Genomic DNA, 23,944 nt, shown 5'->3' on the forward strand with positions numbered 1-23,944 from the left:
TACTCAAATATTTTACGTTTTTGATACTAAATTAACTTCTGAAGTATAATTTTTTATTGTTTTTATATTTTTTAATATATTTATTTTTTTTGTACAAAATAAAAAAATAATTTTTAACGATACAATAGTCTTCGTTAGGCTTAACATCGACAAAAATTCAACGCAAAGCGACACGCAACGGAGAAAAATGTCAAGATGGGATAAATTAATATATTTTTCCGTACATAATCGGTTATCCGAAGTATCGATCTTCCGAACAACCCCAGTCCCCAATTGATTCGGATAACTGATGCTCTATTGTATATATATTTCAAAATCTGTAATGTCAATTTTTACATCTGATCAAAATGAATTTTAACATAAATTATGCAATATTCAGAGATACATTAAAAATTTTCCATGGATTTTAACAAATCTTGCAATTATAACCCAAATAACTTATTACAATGCTAATTAAACACTAATGTTATAAATAACTAAGTTAAATTAAGATTAAAATTATTGCTTACTTCCTTAATGAAATAATGTAATTTTATTTTCCATTTTTGAATAGGATCAACAATATCTCTAGGAATAAATAATTGAAAGGTGAGAAGACCAACATAAGCTGATGCTTTTCCTAATATCCACTGCAATGAAAATTCTGACACTCCTGTAGGATAAAAATTTTTTAAATTCTCAAAATATATATATATATATATATTTTAAATTTAAGAATCATATGAATAAATTTAAAAAATTATATCAAAATTTATTTCTCAGTTGCTCAGTTGCCTTCAAGAAAATATAAAAATATTTAAAAACACATATTTAACACATTTTGATGATTACACAATTTGTAATAAAATAAAAGATTAAAAAATATAAATGTATGTTTTTCAAAAACTTAATTATAATTTTATTTTTTATTATGTTTAATAACTAAATGTTATTTTTCTTATTATTTAGTAATTAACTTTTAAGTATTTTCCTGTAATTTATTATCAAAACTTATTTTTTTTTATGGTTTGAATAAAAAAAACTTCAAAACAAAAGATAAAATAGAATTGAAATTATTGTTATTTGAAATAATGTTTATCTAATTTATGAAATAAATTAAGAAGGGATAAATAATACTTGAAAATTTCAATAATTTTTAAAATTTATATTTTAATTAAATATGCTGCTTTTGAAATTAAAAACATTTGTGTTAAAGGAATTTCATATTAATTAATAAAATATCAATAAAGATTTTACATAATATAAATTAAATTTTTATTTTATTGAAAATGAAAATTTCTTTTTTAAAAATGATCAAAATCAAGCCAACATAAATATGATATCAATTCAATATATATTAATAATATAATTTGAGCTTTTTGTTTACTCAGATTAGATGATTACACAGTAATTTTACATATAGTTTCTTTGCAGACATAGATGTAACTGAGAAATGTATGTTTCTTTTATATATCTTTTATATGTTTACATAATTTAATTTGTTATTGATATTAATCTTAAACATTTTATATACATTATCAAGTGAATTAAATCATACATTGAATGAATACCATATTTTTAAAAAATATTTCCATGTATGAAAAACATAATGCATCTATTAATTAATAACAATTATAATATTAAAAAGGATAAAACAACATTGCTCACCTTCCATTATGCTCTGATATAACTCTTTTATTGAATATACTGTTTTTTCTACAATATTATAAAAATCAGATGGAAAATCTATCATTAAAAGTAATGAATGTAATTCATCCAAACTACTGACATGCTGAACATCTTTCTTTATTTCAGAGAGTAAACACCAAGCAATATAATTAAACCATACTATTACTACAAGTGCATTAACTAATCTGTAAAAAATAAAATAGTTTTCTTATTATAGTAAGAATTTACAAATTTAATATATCAATCAATAATATAATACATACTTAAATGATGGTGCATTATGACAAAAATCAAGTGCATTTTTCCAAAGAAGACTGTTTAACTTTTTTAGTTGTTCTGATTTTGCAAAATAATTTCTAACAGTAAATGAGACAGAATCAAAATCATTTTGTAACATCAAAAAGATAAAGAACCGGACTGGTTGCATAAATGTTCCCTGTGTAACAAAACAAATTATTTAAGTATATGTTATAATCATAACTTACCCCAATTTAGTTTATGTTTACAAAGTATTACAAAGTAATTTTAAAATTATCAGATAAGAGTTAGTATTAGTTTATTACCGTAATGATGATTCATATAATTTCTATGCCAATCAATTGAAAAACTATTTTTATTTTGACTATAATTATTTTTATTTTGTAAAAATGTGTTAGTTTAATATTCTAAAATCTTATTTATGTGTATTAAATCTAAAGTAATTACCATCATAATGGTTTAGACAGATAAACTATTAGATCTAATAGGTTTTAATTTGCAAGTGGATTAATTTAATTCTACTTGTCCTGAATTTTTAAACCTGCAAACATTTGAATTGAATTGCAGTTTGTTTTCTGCTTTTGACTTTGTTTCATTAAAGAGTTAAATCTAAAATATACAATACAAACTTAGATAAATATATTCTTTACACTTTTTTAAGTATCCAAAAATATCTTGTAATACTTGTAATTTAATTAAAAGGATATGAAAAATTACACAAACCTCTTTTTTCCAAACTGATATATTTTCTGTTCTGTTAGTGATGAGTGTTTCTAATAAATCTGTATCACAAATATTCCATGTTAAAAATTCTGATATGAAAGCTGATGTAGGACTCCATTTAAGATGAGTAAAAAAATTTAGTAATAAAGATATTACAGCATTCTATGTAAAAATATAATAATAAGAAATAAAAAATTAATATGAAGCTATTTTACATAAAATATAATCAAATAAATATACAATTACAAAATTCTTACATTTTTTTGAAAAATTCCATATTCATTAACATACTCAATGGGATAAAGAATATTTTCTTTGTTTATTTTACAGAGCAACTCTTCACTACATCTTGAAACATTCTTATTAAATTTGTTATTAATCAAAGATAAAAGTTTTTCTGGTAAAACTGTAATATGAATATCACACAATGTATGATACAGCAATTTTTGTTTTCCTATGACATAAATATAATCCATCATTGGTGATAATTGTACATGAAACGTCAACTCTTCACAAGAAACTTTAACATTCTGTGAACAAATTTCACTGAGCTTCATATTTTGATTACTCAGAAGTTTTTTATTACTCATATCTATTTCAATAACTTTTAACATATCTTTAGCTATATATATAAAAAAAATATATCACATTATTAGACATAAATTTACAAGCACTTTAAAATATTTAAAGTTTTATTTATCTAATATTTATTTATATATAGTACTTAAATAATGTAATAATGATTATTACCTTTATTAATATGCTCTGGTAAATCAGAATTAGTAAGCACTGCCAAACAATTCTGTAATTGCTCCATCCATTTTGATCCATAAAGATATACTGATATAAGTTGCTGATTTGAGTTTTTTATATAATTATAAATATTTAATGTTTTTGAGAGTCTAAAAAAAGAAATAAATAAATTGTTATAAAACTCTGATTACAATGAAAGCTAATTCACTGCATATAAATTCAATTATATGAATAATTTGTCTTTATATTCAGCTTGTAAATACATAAAAACATTAATACACAAACTGCATTTTGTATATCATTGTACATAGTCTATATAGTAATAATAATTCTAGCTATAAACTATTGAAAACTGTAAATCAAACTTTATGCAAACTTTCTAATTTCAGTCTCTTGAAGCATTTTGTATCAAATTCATCTTTACACACATATTTTATATATGTACAGTTCTAAGATTCACATTACATATGTACAATACAGTTCACAGATAAAATAAAAATGAAAAATAATATTTTAGTAAAATTAATTAATATTAATTTTATTTAAATGAAAACATTTGTTTGCAGTAAAGTTCTTTTTCTTTTGCTAGATATTGGGATTAGTGTCATTATTTTACTTGAGTATTAACCAAGTTCTCATTAATTGACTTACTTTAAATAACAAGTCTTTGAGTAATTATAAATCATTGTCAAGAATGCTTATAAATATTCAATTAGAGACAGACAAGCAAATATAAACAAATATGAATGCTATAAATATATAAGAAAAAATCTAGGATGCAAATTATGAATTACATAAGAAGTGAAAGCTAAAACTATTACAAAATGAAAAACTGAACTGAAGAATATACTTTTCTCAAAGCATTTTAAAGAGGTGCTTGTAAATGGTTTTCAGAATATAAACAAATATTTGAATCCTTTGATTAATCACATCAGTCCATCAGGGCCAGTGAGGAGAGGAGGCTGGGGATTTTTCCCTGAACATGGACAAAACTTAGGAGCCATAATGGTTCCTATGTCTATAAAATTAATGTTATTATTACTAACAAAAAACAAAATCTTTAACTACTAATTAATAATAAAGAAACATTCCACATATTTCTTTTGTTCAAAGAAAAAAATGGCTAAAGAGTGTCATAAAAAGAAAAAAGGAAAGTGTGCTAACCTGGACCCCCATAAATGCTCTCAATGGCCATTTGGCAAAGAATAATGCAGTCCACAGAATTTCTTCAAGTATCTAAAGGATTCTGCTATACATTATTTTTCCCAATTTTCCATCCAAATGAGGTGATGAAGCTTTGAATGTAAGTAGCAGTGTGCAACTTAGAATTGTTATGAAGGAAAATAATGCTGGCACTCAACATCCTGTGCCTTTTGTTCAGAATTTTATGGTGCAATTTTTTTCAATGTAGAAACACTAGAGTTGATTATTGTGCCTCAGGGCATGACGTTCAGTAACAAATACCTGTTCCAAAATATAATGCATGAAATCCTCCATGAAACTGTTTGCTTAAACTCTGCTTTTCAGTAAGACAGTGCAAAGATTGCTGCTTGGATTCAGGTGTTATATGGAACACTAAAGTCTCACCTATCACAATATGGTTCAGTATTTTATCTTTTTCTTCATGGTAATGTATCAAAAATGTCAAGAAACATGCAGCACATCTAGTTTTCACACACAATGAGCATCTTTGGCACATAACATACACACAATTTCCAATAACCCAAATGATTTCTGACAATGTTATATAACAGAGTCCTAGGAATATCAGAAAACTACAGAAAGAAGAAAAAAATTTGTAAATTATCTGTCCTCATGAACTTTTTGTTGACTTTATATACACCAAGTCATCTGTCACTAAAGATGATCACTCAGTTCACACTTCATCATGTATATTCTTTAGTCCTGTATTGAACATCCAAATCCATTTCCTAACCATGACATCAATCATTATACTGTCACCATAAACTTCACAAGTCTGGAAACAAATTTCTGAATGTCAGGAAAATGAAGCCATGTGAAAATAAACTGCAGTCCACATTTCACATTTACATGCCATTCAATTGTCTTAAACACGCTTAACACATAGGAGCAAAATGCTAACTTATGATTTTCACAAAATAGCATCTGCAGCTTTCCAATGAATAGAAGTCATTGCATTTGTGCAAAAGAACATTGTCAACAATGCATGAGAGATATTTACTAATGCCAATTGCTTTCTGAATATATACCATACATTGTTATATCTAATTCCATTAATAGATATTATAGTGTTCCAAACTAGAGATATATTTTGGTCAAAAATAATTTGTTTTAATTTTGTTTTCAAAACATGTCTAAAATGATTACACTGAAATATAATAATTTTTGGCAGCATACTAAACTAATTATTCTATCTTAGAACTATATTTGAGATTTAATATTTAACTTTATAAATTAGACTTTTGTAATCTAAATACTAATAACAACAACTATGAAGCATTTTTCTCTATGTATTAAAATAAGTATTTTGAAAAAAAAAAAACACTTATTTTAGTACAAAGAATAACTACAAATTTTATTCGTTAATTATTTTCTATCTTCTACACAAATAAAAACTTTATCACAAACCTTTGTATATCTATAAAAACAGAAGCTGCTATTTCATCTTGAATTGGCACACAAAAACTCAAATACTTAGATGATTTCAATTTTAGTTCATGCATTCTTGATATATTAGGCTCTAAAGCTTTTTTGATGTCATTAACAATTATTTTCAAGTTGCAATTTTCACTGAAATGTTAAATGTTAAAAATTAAATGTACTGTAAATATTATATTGATATACATAATCATTTATTGAATATGGAACTTATTACTAAGAATTTTAATCAAATACTTGCCTTTCATTTCTAGAATTTTCATTAAACAAATAGGGAAGAAACCTTTTCTCAATCCATCTCCAATGTAATATCAAGAGAGATAGTTGATGTTTTATAGATTGTTTTGTACATATTTCATAGCAAATGGCAACAAAATAATGATAATATCTTATTGCTTCTATAATCTGAAAGAAAAAAATATATAATTATAAATAAATTTATTTATTTTAATTATTATAATTTAGTATCAAACTGATATAATTTGAGAATATCAGAAAAAAGCTGATGCAGAATAATTTTAACCATTAACATTCATATCATTTATCTATTTTTTATTTAATTTCTAATTTAATATATAATGTGTACTATTAATAAACTAATAATTTATTAGCAACTAAACATGATTGTAGCATTAAGATCTTTATTAATTTTGTCTATTAGCTGACAATATTAAGAAAAGTAATTAACAGTTAACAATGTTAGTAATGCTATTTTAAAAATATATTATTTTCCATTTTAATATCATCAAATATGAATCACAAGTTCTATTTTAGAAAACACACTTCAAATTTTAATTAAAAAGAATTATTATAAAAAAAGTGATATTACCTTCCACAAATCAGTTGTTTTACATAAATAATTTCTTTGATTAAGCAATAATAATATTTCCTTGTCTATTTCACAAAGAAGAGGTAGTACAAATTGAATAACAGAATGAGATAAATCATTTCTTATAATGCGCCCTTCAATAAATGCTTTAGACAAATTAGCTAAAGAAAAATTTCTGTTTTGTTTTGTTGTATGAATACATGTGTCCTGAATAAACCTGAATAGTTGATAATGCAGAAAAAGCTGAAATCTGTGAAATAAAAATATTTAAAATTAATCCCTTTCTTTAATTTATTAATTAAATAATGATAATGCAAGTACATTAATTTACACATTAAAAAAATATATATATGATACCTATTGCCAAAAGAATGAAGACTTGATAATAAATCTTGATTTTCTTTTGATAAAATAAAAATTTTCTTCTGTAATGCAGTATTCCATCTTATATCCAATAACATATCATCAATCAGCTGATCATTTAACTTATCTTAAATAAAAGAATTATAATAATATAGTTAACAAACAGATAAAAAGTAATATCTTTAAATTATATTTTTTAAACAAACTAATTCCCTTTGTAAAATAAAATTTTAAAGAATTACCTTGTCATTCCTAATTATCAACTTTGAAAACAGAATAGATAATAAAATAAAGCTTTTAAAAAGATTGTTCAAAATTCATAAATTATTGTAAATCAAATAATATTTCTTATCAATAAACTTTTAAATATATAATAATACAAATAAATGTCAATTCTCTCCTAACTGATTCAGCTATCTTTTTTCAGAAAAACTACTAATTTTCTCTTCTGTAGATTTATAATAAAATTTTGAAAAACGAATCAATATTTAATCTGGAGTTAAAAAATAAAAATAATAGAGTTTATTATTGATCTCAATAACTGATGTATTTATTTGAAACCATTAATTTGAAGATATATCAATGACTGGTGTAGACCATACTCAGCTTAATTTGATTAATATTTGTAAAAACAAGTTAATTTTCCTTCTAATAGTGATTTATAGCATATAACCAAATTCTGAACCATTGCACACATATTCATCCAAACAAAGTTGTCCTATAACAGCATGTCATCAGTCTCACCTTCAAAAAGATACATAATCTAATATGAATTCAAAGTTGATAACTAATTTTACAGAAGAAAATCAGAGTGATCTCTTTAAATCATCAGGTGAGCTAGAAAAATTAAATTCAGTTCATGGCGATCTTGTGTAGAGAATAAAGACATTTCAAAAGCAATTTATGATATAAAATATTGAATTTAATTAATTTTAGTAATGATAAATTGGCTAACCAAATTTCTTGATTACAGATGAACTGAGTTATGAGTGATTCAAAATAAAATCCAGAAATTTAAAATCAATTTCAGTACTAAGATGATAAAATTAACAAGTTGGAAATAGAAAGTCTTTCACTGCAAATTAAGAAAGAATTAATGCAATTTAAAATAGATTCTCTAATAAATACATCTACCAAAACAAAATAATTTTTATAACTATTCTCATCAAACTAAACACTATTTTAAACAAACTATTTTCAATTTTTTAGTAAATACTTTGAAATGAAAAAATTTGTCCTTGGAAGATGTAAAGACTATATTCCAAATTCCCAATTCAAAAACTTGTATTACACATTTAACATTACGAACAAACCAAATATATAATATGTAATCATTTTTATTTTTTTGCCTTCATTAGAGTAACCCAAAAGAATGAGCTGCTAGAATAGTAAAATGCAAGTATATCTGTTACAGTCAAAACCCGTTTTTAGTTAGAACGCGTTTTAACTAGTTGAAACTAGTTTATACTGAATGTCTTTGTTAAAACCCATTTTGTCTAGTTGAAACTAGTTTATACTAAATGTCTTTGTTAAAACCCGTTTTGTCTAGTTAAAACTAGTTTTAACTCAAATTCATTTTTGACTAGCAGTAAATTCTAGTTTTAACTAGACAAAACGGATTTTAACAAAGACATCCAGTATAAACTAGTTTTAACTAGTTAAAACGCATCCTAACTAAAAACTGGTTTTGACTGCAACGTATAGAGTGATTCGGGGGATGATGCCTAATTTTTGATATTTTCAAACGGTGACATCACATATTGTCATGTATTTGTATGATGAATCGTTGGGCCAATATTGAGTGCGGAAAGCTGTAGTTGGCTACCGTTACTTCATTTTCTACATCCGAGAAGAATAAAAGCTAGATAAGAACGAAGTTTTTGTTGTGAAATGTTTCTAGAATAATTTTAAACTAAAAGTTAAAATGGAATTTATTAAAAATTGCTAAAAACAATTAATGTGTGATGTAGTTAAGGTTCTAAAGTTTCCATTGTCAGCTACCGCCGATCCCGATCGGACATGCTGGAGCATGTGACTCTACTAGGCATCTTACCCCAACAAATGGAAAATATGCCACATTTTTCTTGGGGTAACGTGCCTATTTTTTGTTAATTGATTTCCAATATGCCTATTTTTAATAAACTTTTGTTTTCTCGTTTTATTGCAGGATATGCATAGAAATTATATAAGGACTTCTCAAAAAAGTTTTTGGACTGAAAAAAGCTTTCAGCTAGCTATAGAACACGTTAGAACGGGCGGAAACTTAACAATACTTATACTGTGCTGTTATACTTACTATGAAGTACTTTGTACTACATATGCAATAAATTAAATTTGGTTAAGAAATTCAAAAATTAATTTTATGCAATTATATTTGTTATCTTACCCTAATGGCATTTGGCATCTCACCCGGATACTTGGGGTGAGATGCCTAAAATGCCAGACAGTGAAAAAGTCGTCATTGCAAACACAGTATACAATTTTTTAAAATAAACTCCAAAGTTTTATTTGAAAAACATACTCCAGAATATGATATTTTCATTAGAGGGCTCCTAAACCCAAATTAGCGCTGTAATTTCCTTCATAAGCAAAATGTTAGGCATCTTCCGCTGAATCACTATACATAACTTTATTTATTTCCCCCAAACATATTTATGTAGATAAAATTAGTTTTAACTAATGTTAAAAGTTAGAACTAGTTTTATCTAAAATCAAAACATGTACAGCAGTAAATTAACTAGACAAAACCCGTTTTGTCTAGTTAAAACTAGAATTTACTGCTAGTCAAAAATGAATTTGAGTTAGAACTAGTTTCAGCTAGACAAAACGGGTTTTAACAAAGACATTCAGTATAAACTAGTTTCAACTAGTTAAAACGCATTCTAACTAAAAACACATTTTGACTGTAACATATCCACTGATTTAGTGAAATTCTCTTAATAGAAAATCCTGTCTTCCTGACTATAAATATCTTAAGAAATAAGAAATTTATGTGATGACGGTTTTTCAAAATTAACCAAGTTAATAAATACACAACTAATTGACAGAAATACAAAAACTACAAACACTGGTGCCTTCTTTTTTTCTCTAAAAAACATTTTTGTATTTCTGTCAATTAGTTCTGTATATATTAAGTTGGTTCATTTTGAAAAACTATTATCATCATATATTGTGTTTCTTTTGTAATGATATAATTTTGTATTTTAAAAAAGTTTTGTATTCCTTGCTTGTGCTCATAGAGCAAATTGAAAATATTCTCTATTTTTTGAATTATTGTGTTCTAACTGCCACAGTACCCGAGGATGACAGCTATATACCGTCAAAAGTGCTCATATTTTGTTCTTAGTAATTAAATCTTGTTCTGTTAATGCCAATAGACAGCTTGTTCATTTTCATTTATATTTTTTCTTTTGAATTTTACATATTGTGATATATAATTATTTCACAATTTGTGATATATTGATTAACATACTAACCTGAATTAGAAAAATTCTGTAAATAGTTATATAATTGCTGCATGATTGGAGATTCAAATACTGTACAAAGATATTTTGAAATTACAGTCAGATGACTGGATACATTTTGGAACATTTCACATTTATTTTCCAGGTGAGAAACTTTCTGCTGAATCCAAAATTCTCGGTAACTAAAATCACATATTGTAGATGTTTCTATGAACATTTTTGCAACACAGCATATCAAATAAATTTGATCTTCTGTTGATTCAATGGAAAATGGTAATTCTGCTATTAATGGAGTCTTGTCTACTGTGAAATCTTCCATACTTTCATCAACAATTCTTTTCCTAGAGAAATGTACTAAAGTTTAAATTTTCTATTCAAATGTTTTAATATTTTTGTTTCTAATAACTAATTCTATCTTTACAAAAGTTGCTTCTAGCCCTTGGTATAATTATATTAATTAAATTATCAACAACCGTGAGACAGATAAGCCCTCACTATTATCTGCCTCATGGTTGTTGATAATTTAATTAATATAATTCTATCTTTATATAAAATATAGGTTAGTATTTATATAAAATTATCAAAAATACAAATTATATTACTTACATTATAACATAATTTTAAATACACACCATTATATTGAATATAAGTAAATTATAGGCAGCTAATGTAATTTAACCTGACAAGTTATTTCAAAATTGTAATGCTACCAGATGTATACTGTATTTATATCTGAGCGTACAAAATCCATACAATATATCCTTGTTATCAAAAAGTATCAGGAATGTTCAATAAGATACAAGATTTGAATTTATTCATTAAAATTTATTTTGTCCTCTTCAAAGTAATCCCCTCCCACTGCAATGTACTCATGTCACTTGTTCCAATCTTTGAAACATGCTATAAAGTCATTTTCATGAAACCAACTTTCATTTCAGGACTTGCAACAGATTTTGTTTTAAGGAATAAACTGATTTAAAACAGTAACCACAAGGTGGAAATTTTAGTTGAGTAAACAGGAAAAAGTCACATGATTCCCTATCAAGTGAATATGGAGCTTGTACTGTACATCTGTATTTGTTGAATTTTTGGCCAAATTCTCTTGTTGTTTGGGCCAAAAATTCACAAACAACAAGAACATTGTGAGCAATATCTGTTGATCTTAATCTGAAGTATCAGCAACATCTTGATTTTTCTCTATTTTTTTCATAAAATCTGATATTTTCATTTGGCTTGTGTTTATCTAAGAGATCTTTATAAATTTAATCTTTGTATGTAGTAACTTTTAATATAATATATAAAAAAAAAACACAGTGACAGTCTTTTACTTTCATTTAGAGAACTATCACTAATGACAACAACACCTGGTTTATAGGAATGCTAGAACAGAAAGCTAGGAGAAGAAAGAAAAAAATTGTACAATCAATTCTCATTAAAGAAAACTAGGCAAGAGGCACAAAACAACATTGACAATTTCAATATCCTAAAATCCATGGACAAATACAAGACAACACACATACTCGTTTGAATAAAAAAATAACAAATGTTGGTGTTTGCACTTAACAGTTGTGATGTTTTGTATAGAGCTCCAATTCTTGAACCACAATAGAGCAAAATCTTGTTGTATGGGGCATTTCCCCAATTCTCAAACCATGTTAAAGCAAAACCTTGTTGTAGGAATTGCCTGCTACATGAAAGATAGCTGTATGAATAGCCAAGTATATTAAAAAGCCTAAGAATACAACTTTGGCTATTAGAGTTTAAATTTTAAAATTTTGCCTCAATTCATAAATGTGTTTAAGTATGCTTGTTTGTGTTTATGTGTATGTTATGTTTATCTTACATTTAGATAACTTCTACAATCTATATTATACAAACAAAATCTATAATTATCAACAGTAACTAAAAATTATTTTGGTCTAAAATATATTACATTTATAAACTTATTACAACAACTAATAAACAAAATTTAATGTTTCATAAAGATAATAATTAAATCTAAGCTTTGAAATTTTGTTAACACTTGAAATACTTACATCTTATTATTATTTTCAACATTATAAAGGAGACAGTTGCATAATATACTCTCTTGTTTCAAGCGAGCCAAAATAGGATCCATATAGAATTCTAATGCTGATGGCATCAGAGATGAAAGGATATTTGTATCAGAGTAATTATGTAATGTAGAAAATCCAGAAATGAGTTCTTTAAAACACATTTCAATTTTCTAAAACAATGAAAAAATAATTAAATGAACAACAGTAACTTAATTAAGTGCTATATATTAATTAATTAAACAAAATCAATTCATATTTGAATACTTTTAGCAAACCAAACTTGAAAATGTATTCCTACTAAACAGAATAAAATAATTTTAAGAGATAGTAATATTGTTAAATGTAATTTCAATGTCATTTTAATATAATAAAGACTTTCGGCCACTAATCATTCAGAATTAAATTAACACAAACTCATCTTAATTTGCGGGATATTAAGTGTTACAATGATTACCAATTTTAATCTCTTATTACGTTATATTTTTTAAAGTTTAAAATAATTTGATGTATACCATAATTTCCTGTAAATATCTGCAGGTTATCTGTTTAAAAGTCAATTTGAAAGTCAGTATAAATTATTTGTTGTTGGGATTATCTCTTGATTTTAAACTACAATTACAAACTCATCCAATTCACTTAGAAAAAGCTGTTGCATTTTTCCTTTTTCCAAACTTACCAGGAGCATCTTTAGATATATAAAAAATCTTTTTTGCATTACACATATTCATCTGCCATCACATTTTTTCCAGGAACCATCAAAAACATGTCTTTGGTGATATATGATTAATCTTTAGTTGTCTCTCATTTTCTATATGTCAATCCATATTATAATTGATATTATTAAACATTGTTACTTAAACTTGTACCTTGAAAACTGATATTATATAAAAAGAGGGGAATTGCCATAAATATAACTTTCACAAATTACAATCTAATACAAATTACTAAATACATACAATAACTCTCACAAAATGTTAGAAAATAAGAGTTGATTTTAGTAAATGTTAGTTTTTAGTTTTTCTACAGTGAATAAGAACTAAACAAATCAGCTCTACAACCATGTCAATCAATACTGTAGAATCTATATGCAACTTTCTAGGTAAAGTCAACAATTATGACATTAATGAAAATTACTCTATCTACTACTTATTGCCTTCTTATCTATTAAGACAAATCATTTCTATCAACAACAATATTGGGTAATGCTATCTTTGATTCATTTCAATNATAAATTATTGTAAATCAAATAATATTTCTTATCAATAAACTTTTAAATATATAATAATACAAATAAATGTCAATTCTCTCCTAACTGATTCAGCTATCTTTTTTCAGAAAAACTACTAATTTTCTCTTCTGTAGATTTATAATAAAATTTTGAAAAACGAATCAATATTTAATCTGGAGTTAAAAAATAAAAATAATAGAGTTTATTATTGATCTCAATAACTGATGTATTTATTTGAAACCATTAATTTGAAGATATATCAATGACTGGTGTAGACCATACTCAGCTTAATTTGATTAATATTTGTAAAAACAAGTTAATTTTCCTTCTAATAGTGATTTATAGCATATAACCAAATTCTGAACCATTGCACACATATTCATCCAAACAAAGTTGTCCTATAACAGCATGTCATCAGTCTCACCTTCAAAAAGATACATAATCTAATATGAATTCAAAGTTGATAACTAATTTTACAGAAGAAAATCAGAGTGATCTCTTTAAATCATCAGGTGAGCTAGAAAAATTAAATTCAGTTCATGGCGATCTTGTGTAGAGAATAAAGACATTTCAAAAGCAATTTATGATATAAAATATTGAATTTAATTAATTTTAGTAATGATAAATTGGCTAACCAAATTTCTTGATTACAGATGAACTGAGTTATGAGTGATTCAAAATAAAATCCAGAAATTTAAAATCAATTTCAGTACTAAGATGATAAAATTAACAAGTTGGAAATAGAAAGTCTTTCACTGCAAATTAAGAAAGAATTAATGCAATTTAAAATAGATTCTCTAATAAATACATCTACCAAAACAAAATAATTTTTATAACTATTCTCATCAAACTAAACACTATTTTAAACAAACTATTTTCAATTTTTTAGTAAATACTTTGAAATGAAAAAATTTGTCCTTGGAAGATGTAAAGACTATATTCCAAATTCCCAATTCAAAAACTTGTATTACACATTTAACATTACGAACAAACCAAATATATAATATGTAATCATTTTTATTTTTTTGCCTTCATTAGAGTAACCCAAAAGAATGAGCTGCTAGAATAGTAAAATGCAAGTATATCTGTTACAGTCAAAACCCGTTTTTAGTTAGAACGCGTTTTAACTAGTTGAAACTAGTTTATACTGAATGTCTTTGTTAAAACCCGTTTTGTCTAGTTGAAACCAGTTTATACTGAATGTCTTTGTTAAAACCCATTTTGTCTAGTTGAAACTAGTTTATACTAAATGTCTTTGTTAAAACCCGTTTTGTCTAGTTAAAACTAGTTTTAACTCAAATTCATTTTTGACTAGCAGTAAATTCTAGTTTTAATAGTTTATACTCGGTTTTGCCTAGTTAATTTACTGCTGTATATGTTTTGACTTTAGATAAAACTAGTTTTAACTTTTAACATTAGTTAAAACTAATTTTAGCTACATAAATATGTTTGGGGGANTATTTATATAAAATTATCAAAAATACAAATTATATTACTTACATTATAACATAATTTTAAATACACACCATTATATTGAATATAAGTAAATTATAGGCAGCTAATGTAATTTAACCTGACAAGTTATTTCAAAATTGTAATGCTACCAGATGTATACTGTATTTATATCTGAGTGTACAAAATCCATACAATATATCCTTGTTATCAAAAAGTATCAGGAATGTTCAATAAGATACAAGATTTGAATTTATTCATTAAAATTTATTTTGTCCTCTTCAAAGTAATCCCCTCCCACTGCAATGTACTCATGTCACTTGTTCCAATCTTTGAAGCATGCTATAAAGTCATTTTCATGAAACCAACTTTCATTTCAGGACTTGCAACAGATTTTGTTTTAAGGAATAAACTGATTTAAAACAGTAACCACAAGGTGGAAATTTTAGTTGAGTAAACAGGAAAAAGTCACATGATTCCCTATCAAGTGAATATGGAGCTTGTACTGTACATCTGTATTTGTTGAATTTTTGGCCAAATTCTCTTGTTGTTTGGGCCAAAAATTCACAAACAACAAGAACATTGTGAGCAATATCTGTTGATCTTAATCTGAAGTATCAGCAACATCTTGATTTTTCTCTATTTTTTTCATAAAATCTGATATTTTCATTTGGCTTGTGTTTATCTAAGAGATCTTTATAAATTTAATCTTTGTATGTAGTAACTTTTAATATAATATATAAAAAAAAAACACAGTGACAGTCTTTTACTTTCATTTAGAGAACTATCACTAATGACAACAACACCTGGTTTATAGGAATGCTAGAACAGAAAGCTAGGAGAAGAAAGAAAAAAATTGTACAATCAATTCTCATTAAAGAAAACTAGGCAAGAGGCACAAAACAACATTGACAATTTCAATATCCTAAAATCCATGGACAAATACAAGACAACACACATACTCGTTTGAATAAAAAAATAACAAATGTTGGTGTTTGCACTTAACAGTTGTGATGTTTTGTATAGAGCTCCAATTCTTGAACCACAATAGAGCAAAATCTTGTTGTATGGGGCATTTCCCCAATTCTCAAACCATGTTAAAGCAAAACCTTGTTGTAGGAATTGCCTGCTACATGAAAGATAGCTGTATGAATAGCCAAGTATATTAAAAAGCCTAAGAATACAACTTTGGCTATTAGAGTTTAAATTTTAAAATTTTGCCTCAATTCATAAATGTGTTTAAGTATGCTTGTTTGTGTTTATGTGTATGTTATGTTTATCTTACATTTAGATAACTTCTACAATCTATATTATACAAACAAAATCTATAATTATCAACAGTAACTAAAAATTATTTTGGTCTAAAATATATTACATTTATAAACTTATTACAACAACTAATAAACAAAATTTAATGTTTCATAAAGATAATAATTAAATCTAAGCTTTGAAATTTTGTTAACACTTGAAATACTTACATCTTATTATTATTTTCAACATTATAAAGGAGACAGTTGCATAATATACTCTCTTGTTTCAAGCGAGCCAAAATAGGATCCATATAGAATTCTAATGCTGATGGCATCAGAGATGAAAGGATATTTGTATCAGAGTAATTATGTAATGTAGAAAATCCAGAAATGAGTTCTTTAAAACACATTTCAATTTTCTAAAACAATGAAAAAATAATTAAATGAACAACAGTAACTTAATTAAGTGCTATATATTAATTAATTAAACAAAATCAATTCATATTTGAATACTTTTAGCAAACCAAACTTGAAAATGTATTCCTACTAAACAGAATAAAATAATTTTAAGAGATAGTAATATTGTTAAATGTAATTTCAATGTCATTTTAATATAATAAAGACTTTCGGCCACTAATCATTCAGAATTAAATTAACACAAACTCATCTTAATTTGCGGGATATTAAGTGTTACAATGATTACCAATTTTAATCTCTTATTACGTTATATTTTTTAAAGTTTAAAATAATTTGATGTATACCATAATTTCCTGTAAATATCTGCAGGTTATCTGTTTAAAAGTCAATTTGAAAGTCAGTATAAATTATTTGTTGTTGGGATTATCTCTTGATTTTAAACTACAATTACAAACTCATCCAATTCACTTAGAAAAAGCTGTTGCATTTTTCCTTTTTCCAAACTTACCAGGAGCATCTTTAGATATATAAAAAATCTTTTTTGCATTACACATATTCATCTGCCATCACATTTTTTCCAGGAACCATCAAAAACATGTCTTTGGTGATATATGATTAATCTTTAGTTGTCTCTCATTTTCTATATGTCAATCCATATTATAATTGATATTATTAAACATTGTTACTTAAACTTGTACCTTGAAAACTGATATTATATAAAAAGAGGGGAATTGCCATAAATATAACTTTCACAAATTACAATCTAATACATATTACTAAATACATACAATAACTCTCACAAAATGTTAGAAAATAAGAGTTGATTTTAGTAAATGTTAGTTTTTAGTTTTTCTACAGTGAATAAGAACTAAACAAATCAGCTCTACAACCATGTCAATCAATACTGTAGAATCTATATGCAACTTTCTAGGTAAAGTCAACAATTATGACATTAATGAAAATTACTCTATCTACTACTTATTGCCTTCTTATCTATTAAGACAAATCATTTCTATCAACAACAATATTGGGTAATGCTATCTTTGATTCATTTCAACACTACCTGTTTCTTCAAACATCACCTATACTATAAATATTATCAATAATAATAATTCAGTTTAGGCAATTCTCTCTCAAATATTCTATTTCACATATTTCATAATTACATTTTTATAATCAATTGTAACAAAAATAAAATGAAAAAAACAATGAAAAAACAGAAGACTTTAGTTTCTATAATTTTCAACAACTTTCATAATGCTGGGTACATGTGATGTAGGTTATGCAATTCTTTCATTTTTGCTCTAGCAATTTTCTGCAGGGTATATAAGCCACTGTGGATTATACATAAAAAATTATGATATTTTAAATCCAGTTATATTTTGAATATTTTTGCATTCAAGGTATTTAAATAGCCTAAAACCTTAAACATTTATTTTAAATTAGAATTTGACAGACTTCTTTTAAAAATTATTCAATCTGGCATTTATATGTAAAAGCATTCTTCATTGTAAATCTATTTCATAAGTAGAATCATTATTTCTGCTTTTAAATGCTACAAAAATGTTATATGACCATATAGTTACCATTTATCTTTTAGATGATAAAAAGAAAAAAATATGCATTTATGAAAAAATTTTGGCATTTATTTTGAATAACATTTGTAGAATATTAATATTTAAAATATTTTTAATTTAGTATACTACAAACATGATCAATATGCTACAAATTAAAGTTTTTGTTGTCTTACAAATATCTCATAATACAAATGAATTCCCAAAATTTTGCTAACATTTTTATTTAAATATTTGACATTCAGGGCCAAAGTTTAACTTATTAATTAACATATTATTCAAATTTTCTATAGCAGAAGAATAAAAGAAAAGCTTTCAAATTTATTTAATTTCCATTATATTTTATATAAAATTCTTCATTTTTTAAGATTTAATATAGAAATATTATAGATAAAAATTACCTGTTTAACAAAATGATTAAGAATACCCTTCACATAAACAGTATTACAACTTTCTATAAATGCATTTTCTGGATGATAACCACATTGAAGAAGCTGGACACACAAAGAAGTTGTTTGTAATAATTCCAAAACTGTTGGCACTTCTATTTGATTACCTAATTAAATCATTTGATTTGCTCATTAATAAATAAAAATGTTTACATAAATTTATTGGTAAAGCTTTTTACCTGAATATTCTTCTAAAATCATTTTATGTGTACACAATAGATCAGATATTATCAAAGAATCATTTAATCCTTTACATTGGAGTAATGTATACAAATCAAAGTCATCAAAGTTATGACCATCAGCCTATTAATAAATAAAATAATGTTCAATAATTAGAATTATAACAACAACTACAAAACAAAAACTTTCATATATATATATGTACATTGGTGTCCAAAATAAAAGCAACAAACAAAACCTATGTGAAATCAACACCTTGAAATGTTAGCAGCTGAAACTTATGTCACTTGTAAATCAGCAAACTGCCATCCTATCATGCAAGTGTCATGCAATGAGACACAATAACAGTGCACCGTGCAGGAAAATGTAATGTTCTATATACAGTAAAATCATTTCTGACAAACAATTGTCTGTTAGGACCACTAACAATAAGGGATACATCAATAGCTTATCAGCCATGTTTTACAGAAAAGGCATTTAAATGATTCATTGCATGATGAAGGGCCATTCATTTCTGCATTTTTGCCATGCACATTGTATATATTGCTTTAATTTGGACAGGAAAACAGAACTCACAGAGAAACTTTTTATAAAAAAAAAACAATTGAAATTCAATGGGCACATACAGTAGATAATTGATTTATAATAAATGAAAATCATGTAATTTATTTTCTCATTGAAATTTCAAGAAAGAATATAATGTTTCTGCAGGAAATCCTTGTTAACTCAAACTTGGATAGTTCAACATCCTGTTAGTTCGTAACTGTACTATTTGTCCTGGCAGGGGATATAGAGATTTATAAGTTAAGGAATTTGGTTAGTTTGAAATATACAGCTACTTCAAAATTCGAAGTGAACATTCTGTCTGAACTGTGATATGCATATGTTAACTCATTCATTTAGACTGAAGTGACTCTATACTATAAAAAAACAATAAACCAAGAATAACTCTAATCTGGTCAATATGGCTTTGTTTTCACAAGTAACACATTTTTAGGTGTCACCTTACCTATGGACTACCCTTTTCTTCTCTTATTTCGTAAAATATGGCTGGTTTTTGAGATTGCAAGATTGGGCTACAAGTAGTAGATTGAGACATTTGTAGGATTCTATGATACTACTTTTGGGCAACTTACTACTTTATGGGCCTCTTTGAAAATAATTAGAGCTACAGTTTGAGGAATTCTGCTTTACTTTTTTATAAAATCTATCTGACAACCTGTCAAGTTCTCACTGGACATGTGCTGTTTACCTGCAGTTTATTTATATTATTATTTATTAATTAACGAAAATAGTGTTCTATATACATAGCTGTATTCCATTTGCTTAACAAATTACATCAGTTATCTGGCATTTGACATACTGTACAGAAATATGTAAATCTCAGATAATTCAAAACTTGATAATTCAAAGTCTCAATTATTTTGTCCCTTAAATTTCAAACTAACGAAGATTTTCTGTATTTAGATATGATCATCTTCAAACAGAAAAATTGTTTTCATAAAAATAAATAATTTTAATATTCATATATTTTTAATAATTATATAGCTCTTTGAAAAATAATAGTTTTGACTTGCAAGTTTTAATAAAAAAATTTTATGTAAGATAATATTACACTTAATCATAAAGCTTAGATTAACAATTATAATTCATTGAAATAAGTATTTTTGATTGACATACCTCTCCTGGAATATATATTTCAATCCCACGATTTCTCATAGCAGGAGAAATTTCTCCATTTTTAGGATTCATTGCAAAGATAAGTCTATAATTAAAATAATTAGTTATCTTTTAAATAAATAGCCTAATTACCATTTATATAATATAAATTTTAAAAACTATATATTTATATAAAAACCTAAAATTTGGATGGGGTGTAATAACTGGAACTTCTTCACCTATTACACCTAATTCACTTAGTGTTAAAACTCCATTTGGTTCCAATAACCCATTCAGGCGATCAAGAACAGAAGGGCTGAAATTATTCAAAATTCTTAAATTCAAAACCTTTATTACGGTAAAAACAGTTTCATAGTATTGAAAACTTTACTCTCTATTATCAAATTATCTGGAAAATTTGAACAACCAATACATAGATATAAGTGAAACTGTAATTTAAAGTTTAATTAATAAAACATTATAATATTTTACAAGATTTTAAATATTTGTTTGTAAATTTCAAAAAAAGGTCAAATTTGAAGTTTTTAAAACTTCGTATTTGACTTCTTTTTAAATGTAAACAATTTGCCATACCGTTTATTTTGACATTTTAACAATTTCTTGAAAAAATCTTATTGTTATATGACATTAATTCAAAGATAAATTTATCAACCAGGTAATCAAAACATTTAAAAATTTGATTATTTTAATGTTGATTCTGACAGCAAAGCTTTTAATGAACTTATAAACAAGCATACATAAAACAATTTATAAATCAATTAATGGAAATTTCTATAAACTAATTTTGAATATATTATCAAAATAATATTTTCATTTCAATAATAATATTAAATTGGTGTTTCTATAATTTAGTAAATGATAAGAAAATTATTAAAAAAAAAGAAAACAAAATTATAAATAGTAAATAAAGTCTGATTTTTTTCCAAACCTAAATATAACCTTCTGAATTATTTTTAATTAAATAAATTTGAAAGTTGACCTAAAAATAAGTAATGGTACCGTTATCTTAAATTACCATTAATAATTAGAAATTAATTTTGAGTTTAATTAAATAATTCGAAAAATTCTGGAAGAAAAGCTTAATCTGGCATGAGATTCGAATCTTCAACTCCTGAAAACTGGGCATTACCAGTTATGCCACTTGGATTTTTAATCTGATCTATACTTCCAGAGATATATTAACTTAAACTTAATACATAACTATGCTAGTTAATTATTGCCAGGTTGACTAAGAACATCCAACATCTATAGATCCTCAACATCACTTAGTCAATGATGACTTATGGACATTATATAAAAAGTTTAATATATATCTGAGAATGAAGATCAGTCATTAATAGCAAAACTGATCGATCTACTTAGCTTGCAGAAATTGTCAATTCATGTCTCATTCTAGGTTGATTTCTTCCAGAATTTTATAAAGTATTTAACTATGTTCAAACTTAATTTCTAATTATTAATATTTATACAAGATGGCAGCACTATCACACATCTTTAGTCAAATTTCAATCCTAATTAGTTAAAATTAGCATTAATATAGGTTGAAAATAAGTTAAACAGTTGAAATGTGTTAAAAAAAAAAATTAACATTATGAACAAGTGCTTTATAGCTATATATTGCTATTAAATTCAAAGAAGTTATTCAATAAAACCATTATATAAAGATAATCATAAATAAAATATTCACTAACTTAAAATATATAATAAATAAAAAATATTTTCTTTATTAAATATAAAAAAATCTTTATGAAATAATTTTTGTTATTCTTCGGTTGTTTTGAATTTCATGCAATAGCATTAAATTTTTAGATTCTTTACAAAGTTAAAAAAGTTTAAAAAGTACACTCATTGACAAAAAAGTTAAGCACCAAGAAGGAGGTATTGGAGTCAAATGAAACTTTATTAGTGCAAATGTATTGATAATAGTAATAAGTTGACATTGTCATAGCAAAGAGAATATTTCCCATGGAACAAAGATACAATTTAAAGTGATCTTTAGTAACTTGTAGGACCTGTTTTTGCCTAGATGGGCTATCAGTTTGGGCCATTTACAAGTGAAAGGGATCTGGAACAACAGTAGCAAACCTGCTGAAGGATAGCATACAATGCCTGGATGCCTTGGATACATATACTAATATGGTCAGGCATCAAGGCATTGTATGCTATCCTGCAACAGATTTGCTACTGTTTGTTCCAGTCACTCACATTTGTAAATGGCATAAACTGATATCCCATCTAGTCCATAAATGCTTGATGGATGATAAATCTGAAGACTGGGCAGGCCAAGGAAGTGTGGCAATGTAATGGATGCATTCCTGAGAAATTTTAACTGTGTGCAGCTGAACAATATCTTGCTGGAAAATTATTGTTTGCAGTCCTGCCATGTAAGGCAACACAAGGGAGCAAGACTTCCTGAATGTATCACTGTCAATGTCCTCATACCTCTATTAGGAGGTAGCTGCCTGTCATACAAGACTACTCCCCAGACCAGTACACCAACAGTCAGAGCAGCACTACTCAACAGTAAAGACAGGATTGAAACACTAACTAATGATCACCATACTAACTTGATGGTTGTCTGTTCCCAAACAAAACCAAGGTTCATTGCTAAAAGTGATCAGCTGCAATGATCAGCAGTCCATGCTTTTCTGTTACACTACTGCAAATGAAGCAGACAATTTTGGAGTGGTAATGGTAGGATACATAACAATCTCTGTAAATGCAGTTTTATCTATGCTAGTCACCTTGCAAATGGTATAAGAAAAAATGGGTAGTGAGGCTCCTGTGTCTCTGGATATTAGAAAAAGATGCCATTGCAGCTGTTTGTGCTTCACTCATAATCAGATGATAATTATTATGAGAGAAGTAATCAATTAATTTTATCTGGTTATGTAACTTTTTGTCAATGAGTATATTATCATTCAATTGACCTCATTTCAAAATAAAAATTATAAAAAAA

The 23,944-nt window shown here is 25.8% G+C and overlaps 1 protein-coding gene across 1 annotated transcript in view; it reads right to left on the reverse strand.

Annotated features, from left to right (window-relative positions):
- The window catches only part of LOC111612783 (midasin-like), a 104,884-nt gene that overhangs the window by 68,837 nt on the left and 12,103 nt on the right, over positions 1-23,944 (reverse strand). Inside the window, exons 4-21 of the mRNA XM_023354038.1 lie at positions 21,164-21,280; positions 20,986-21,070; positions 19,305-19,428; positions 19,078-19,232; positions 16,914-17,104; positions 13,031-13,049; positions 12,735-12,925; positions 10,711-11,039; positions 7,229-7,361; positions 6,872-7,121; positions 6,284-6,447; positions 6,013-6,174; positions 3,400-3,551; positions 2,907-3,271; positions 2,650-2,811; positions 1,932-2,104; positions 1,648-1,853; positions 510-652 (exon numbers count right to left, since the gene is read on the reverse strand). Of these exons, the coding sequence (XP_023209806.1) occupies positions 510-652; positions 1,648-1,853; positions 1,932-2,104; positions 2,650-2,811; positions 2,907-3,271; positions 3,400-3,551; positions 6,013-6,174; positions 6,284-6,447; positions 6,872-7,121; positions 7,229-7,361; positions 10,711-11,039; positions 12,735-12,925; positions 13,031-13,049; positions 16,914-17,104; positions 19,078-19,232; positions 19,305-19,428; positions 20,986-21,070; positions 21,164-21,280 (3,121 nt within the window). The remainder of the gene's footprint in view (positions 1-509; positions 653-1,647; positions 1,854-1,931; positions 2,105-2,649; positions 2,812-2,906; positions 3,272-3,399; positions 3,552-6,012; positions 6,175-6,283; positions 6,448-6,871; positions 7,122-7,228; positions 7,362-10,710; positions 11,040-12,734; positions 12,926-13,030; positions 13,050-16,913; positions 17,105-19,077; positions 19,233-19,304; positions 19,429-20,985; positions 21,071-21,163; positions 21,281-23,944) is intronic.

Source organism: Centruroides sculpturatus, unplaced genomic scaffold (genome assembly GCF_000671375.1).
Source record: "Centruroides sculpturatus isolate CEXI.00-Female unplaced genomic scaffold, Cexi_2.0 scaffold1151, whole genome shotgun sequence".
Classification (NCBI taxonomy): Eukaryota; Metazoa; Arthropoda; class Arachnida; order Scorpiones; family Buthidae; genus Centruroides; species Centruroides sculpturatus.